This window comes from Meleagris gallopavo, chromosome 1 (genome assembly GCF_000146605.3).
Source record: "Meleagris gallopavo isolate NT-WF06-2002-E0010 breed Aviagen turkey brand Nicholas breeding stock chromosome 1, Turkey_5.1, whole genome shotgun sequence".
Lineage (NCBI taxonomy): Eukaryota > Metazoa > Chordata > Aves > Galliformes > Phasianidae > Meleagris > Meleagris gallopavo.
In genome coordinates, this window is record NC_015011.2 from 8,707,742 (window position 1) to 8,713,536 (window position 5,795).

General features: G+C 44.2%; 1 protein-coding gene across 14 annotated transcripts in view; it reads right to left on the reverse strand.

Annotated features, from left to right (window-relative positions):
• CELF2 (CUGBP Elav-like family member 2) overlaps positions 1-5,795 on the reverse strand; it is a 301,902-nt gene that overhangs the window by 97,390 nt on the left and 198,717 nt on the right. For all 14 annotated transcript variants that reach the window (XM_010720047.3, XM_010719640.3, XM_010719703.3 and 11 more), the window contains one exon: positions 1,853-1,935. In XM_010720047.3, coding sequence (XP_010718349.1) covers positions 1,853-1,935 — 83 coding nt within the window. The remainder of the gene's footprint in view (positions 1-1,852; positions 1,936-5,795) is intronic.

Genomic DNA, 5,795 nt, shown 5'->3' on the forward strand with positions numbered 1-5,795 from the left:
AAAAAAGGTGCAGCAGCCTCTTTAACTGTGGCATGTTCCTTAGCTATAAAGAGGGGAAAATGCTGCCCTGCTGAAGTAAGAAGCTCTGCAAAGTTGAGCCTGTTTACTACTTGTACATGAGGAAGTCAGGAAAGGAGGCTACCCCTCTGAGTCAACTTCTGGTTTAACCAAGACCTTTCAGAGCAGAGCAGTCAGCTCTGGAGCTCAGAAGGAGAGGTGCAAGCAAAAGGATTTTCCTTGCTGCGAAGAGCGATGTACAGATCGAGTATGGGGCTTCAGGGTATGGCTCACACACCCAGAGATGCTGCAGTAGCTCAGGACCACCTCCGTTGTTGAGTCCAGCCCACTCAGCTCAGCTGCTTAACTGAAAGCACATTGGAGAGCAGTTATACAATGAGCTGGGTTAACTGCAATATTAGCTGAACTGGGTTAGAGAGCATTCATCCAAGGGCTCATCATGCTCTGGCAGTGGGGATGGGAACCAACAACTGGAGCTGCAGAGCCAAGTGATGCTGTGATGTGGCTGGAGCTCCAGAGGTCCCTCAACACTTTCCTTTCAGTCCAGTGATGGCATATCATCCTGTACATCCTCGAAAGCTGAACCTGCCACTACAAGGCTTGACATCAACCCTGGAAAAATTTACTGAAATCTGAAGTGGCACTATTTTTCATTGATTTTCCTGTAGCTAGCTGGTCATTGCAGATTTCCTCTCACTCCTTCCAGCATTTCCATTTTCAAATGATGGAAGAATTCCATTCTACCTCTGTGAATTAGCATGGCTCATGGGTAACTATCCAACATCTCCATGTTGGTCACTTTCATGACAGATGAGGTGACTTTTCTAAGAGGACCTGGGCCAGCCAGACATGAAGTTTTCAAACACATACTGTCTGATTTCACATATGGTGTCTAGGAACTCAAAAAGATATTGGCCATCAGTTCATAACCATCCATCATAACTGCCAGTTCAAACAATATTCCATTTATTTATATAGTGCTGTATAATTTGTTCTTGTGTCTGTAACCACACACTCTATTCATACACTGGAACACTTGCCATGCATCAAGGGGGAATATATCCCCACTCTTTGTATTTTTCTGCTCTGGTCCCCAAAGTATTTGGTTGCAAACACCAGAACAAATGAAAATCTTAGAACAAGAAGACTTCAGATTAAACTCATGCAATTACCAGAGATATTCTTCTCTTCCAACCTATAACTCAGATCTGAACTACTATGGGATAACATACGATACAGGTTGTACGATTAGCTCAGTAACACAAGCACAACTGCTTTAACCACCAGTGCAGTGTATCAGTGGGAAAAGGGTGCTGAGCAGAGGTAGTGGCAGGAATGGCTCTGTCCAAGCAGCAACATGGTACTGTGCTCTGTGGCTCCCTAATGTGCAGTCACCACACTAATGCACTTGGTTGTTTAGAAACCATGTGTACAACGGCTGCATTTAATGAAGTTGGCTGTATTTTGTCTTTTCCTTTCTCCCTTTGGAACTAGAACCCTCAGTGGAGCAGTATTTTTCTGCCATATGTTTCTCCCCCTCCTTCTCCTGTTAAAAAAAAAAAAAAAAAAATTGGATCTACCTTGCACTTCAGTATCTGCCTCCAGTCAGCAGGAATCAGCACTATTTCCAGGCAAGAGACTTTCTACAGAAGAACAACTGTCTTTAGAGATAATGCCATTGCTACAGCACTGGCACTGTTACAAGACAGGACATCAGGTTTGTCACCCTCTCTTGAAGAGACCAAGGTCACCTGGGGCACTTAATAAGCATCTCAAGCAAAAGGGCTATCTTCTGGCAACAAAATAATTAGGATCAAAAAGTAAATGTACTCACCCCAGGTAAAGTTTTAATATTGTGCAGTGCATTCTGTGCCTCAAGAGCAGCTTTTCTTGTATAAAATGTTACGAAACAACAACCTATAGAGAGAAATGAAAAGCTTTCAGAAATTAGTGAGTATGATTTGTGAGAGTACAATAGGGAGGCAGAAAAAACAGTGGTTGAACAACACATTATGAAAGCAGGAAATATGAATTATCACGAGGCTGCCTGAATGACATGAATAAAAGAAAGCTTGTATGGTTTAAAATAAAAAGTCACCCCCTGTGCATTGCATCTATAGCACACCTACATTGTTAGCGAACTGTAATCACTTAGAAATTAAGTTAACTAAAATCCAATTGGCTTTGTACAGTGTAAATAAGGTTATATTTTTCTGTAGGCTCTCCATTGTGCTTTGAATATGAGCAACAAGACAAATTCAAACCAGCAGGCATTCGTTGTTACATCCCAGGCAGAAAATCAGGTTAAAGCAGGACCTTATTTAGAGACTTTGCCTTACCAATAAGTAAGGAGTTAAAAATCATGAAGTCCAATTCCTGGCTCCACACAGGACCACCACAAATCCAAACCCTATGTCTGAGAGTGTTGGTCAACACTCCCTGAACTCAGGCAGCTCGGTGCTGTGCCCATTGCCCTGGGCAGCCTGTTCCATGCCCACTGCCCTCTGGTGCAGATCCTTTCCCTAACACCCCCTGCCCCTCCCCTGGCACAGCTCCACGCTGTTCCCTCAGGCCCTGTCGCTGTCACAGAGAGCAGAGCTCAGCGCTGCCCTCCACTCCCTGTGAGGAGCTGCAGCCGCCATGAGGCCTCCCCTCAGCTCCTCTGCTCTGGGCTGAGCAAACCCAGGGCCCTCATCCGCTCCTCACATATCTTGCCCTCCAGGCCTTCCCCCATCTTTGTGACCCTCCTTTGGATGCGTGGGATTGAAACAAGCACTGGGAGCTGATTTGCCACAATCTAAAGGCCCTGAATGTACTTCTAGGTGTGCATGGGTCATGGAAGTCTTCCTGCAGAAGGACCTTGCACCCACACTGCAGGTGGGGTGCTGGGCACAATGACGCAGTTTGTGACTTCAACTGACTTCCAGTAGGAGGGAAACCAGCCTGAGATCATCTCTGGTGTGCTTCAGTGAATAACAAGGAAAATTCCCACTTAGCAACCACTCTGCTGCAACCCTGTCTGTAAGGGAAACAGGTTGGGGCTAAGTGTAGCCCTTCTCCTGTGGATGTGGGCAGTCTCTACACTAAGAAGTGAGTCTCAAATTCCTTTGGAGCTTTGCAGCTGCAGTCAGGTGACCCATCTGGTGCTGGGACAGAGAAAACCTGCTGGGAAGCAGGAGTGGCTGTTGAAGTAAAAACCTATTTCAGATCAAACAGAATGATGCCGATTTGCTGATAAATCCTACTGTATTAATCACCTACAGAGATGTGTTGCAACTCCAGGGAAATGCCACAACCAAACAAAGTGCAGTTCTCTAGCCTCATCACCAGCCTTCCTGCTCCCTCAGATAATAACACAGGAGCAATACTTTCTCCTTTGCTTGCACCGACTCCCTGGTGCTTACCAACGTGAAATACCATGTCACTCCTCTTATGCCAGCTTTTTTTTGGCCTCTAAGTACTGCCGTAACAGCAAAGGGCACCAAGGAGAATGTGCGTGCAGAACACAGCTAGCAGATACCTGGCTGTGTGCAGGAGGCTCACCCCACACCTCAGAAGGAAAAACTGAATCCAGATTTCCCCCTCTGCTGCCTCTTGCTTGGCTCAGGCTGTGTGTTGCACTCTGGATGCTCCCTCTGGCTTTGCAGTTGGGCCAGCGACGACCATTACGTCCATAACAAGCAAAGGTAATAATGTATTCCCAGCTGGAATGCAGTGAGTTTATCCGTAAGAGAAAAACACTTGCAAGCAGTATAATACATGGGCAGGCAGGTAATGCTGACTTAACACAGCTGGGAGAAACACTTCCCATAATACCAATAGTTTCTTTAAAAGTTCACAGTTCAAAAAAGAGAAGGCTTGATAATTATTTCAGTGATCACTGTTTGGCAGGGATGACTATTACACACAGACACAGCCTGCAGGGTTTGTGCTTTCTTATAGTACTTAATCTTCTATTCCACTGGTAAACTCGGCAAATTTTAATCGTTTGACACCAAAATCAAAATGTGAAACAAATCAGAGTTTGTGACATTTAACAGCACAACTCTGACAAAAGAGCATGATGCATTTCTGTCCTGCCAACCACCTCCAAAGTCTCTGTCTTCTATTATTGTCTCTCCATTTGTTTTGTTAGCTGTTTAATATAAAGCTTTTTAACCAAGAGAGAGGATTTCAAGGAAAATAATATCAAGTAATGGACATGATCTTGGAATTGCAATGTCCTTACCATGGGTCTGAAGAGTTTCATTTTGGCTTTGAGCTCTCTGGGTTTTTCCTGATAAGAAGTTTGAAATCTTTGGGTTTATCGTTCTTGGCTCTACGTGAAAGAATTGTGGTTGAAAGATAAATACCTGGTGAAATACCCTTCAACTAATCAGTTTTGGAAAGTAATACTGCAGTACGGAAAAATGTATCTGAATGAAGACTGGGAACAAACAGCAGCATAGTGGGAAACATGCAGGTGCTTCCAGCAGATCATCAGCCTGTGACAAAGATGGTGCCTCTACGCTCACAGATTGACACATCTGAAAATGCAGATGGATAAAATTGCTACCTGTGCTCATTTTACTTGTATCATATTACACAGCCACAACAAAACAACAGACTGTTTGCCATGCTTTGGGGAGAGCATGGACATGAATTGTGGACATTCGATTCTGAAGCTTTCTGACAATAAGGTCGAAGTGGATTAATGAAAAATATGGAAACCAAGAACATGAAAGGTGAACGTGCACACAATCCCAAAGGAAATGCTGCAGCTCAGCCTAAGGAGGTGCTTGCTGCCAAGGTACACACACAGTTGCAGCTCTGACAACACAGCTTTAAAAATGCCTTAAGTGTAAAATCCCCTTGGCTCAGTATCACGTGCCATAGGAGAAAGGACCAAATTCAGCTGTTTCTGCAGAAATACTGGAAGAGAGGACTGCTGTGTGAAAAAACAGGGCCAATGTGTGCTGTCTGACTGGTAGCTAGCCCCTGCTGAAGGACAACTGGGACTTTTCTCCATTTTCCCTAAGAAAATGCAATATTGCCAAAGACAAATCAGTGACACCACTGGAAAATAAAAAGTATATTTCCTAAGAGAAAAGAAAAAAACAAACTCAGCCCTCCACTCTGCAGGCCCCTGCACACATAACTGTGGCTTCATCACCAGCAAATATGACAGCAGCTTGAACTCTAGCTAAACTTCTCTGCCATCCACATACCTCAAAACCTGACAGTGATAACCTCCTCTGCTCCTGCTTAGGACAGCTTATAAGGTGAATTGGTTTGCACACATGGTTATGCCTATTCTCAATCAGCTCAGTTTAACTCTGATTTAACTCCACGGAGCTAGAATCTTCTTGACTGAAGGAACAGGAAGTCATGCTGACAGCCAGTGCCGCCAAAGCAGCAAATCTCTGCTTCTGTAATGCTGGTTATACTTGGGCTGGAACTGTATTTACTCTGTCATACAATATCTTCGCTCTGTACCTAGAAAAGATAGCGAATGAATCATGCAGATCCCTACAGTTCCTTAAGGACATTGGCAACAACTCCATGGCTATCTTGCCAGATGCTTGAATAGACTGAACAAAAGCTGCCACCCAGTGCTGGGCAGCTTCTGATAGAATCAAATAGGGGTCCAAAAAACTATGACAGACAACAGCCCTGCTTCTCAATTCTTCTGCTGATAAAACAGAGTGCTATATACACCATAATGCTCAACTTCAACACCTCATCAGAAAAAAGGAAAAAGATCTCGTCTCAATATGTTTTCTCTTTTTTTTTTCCGT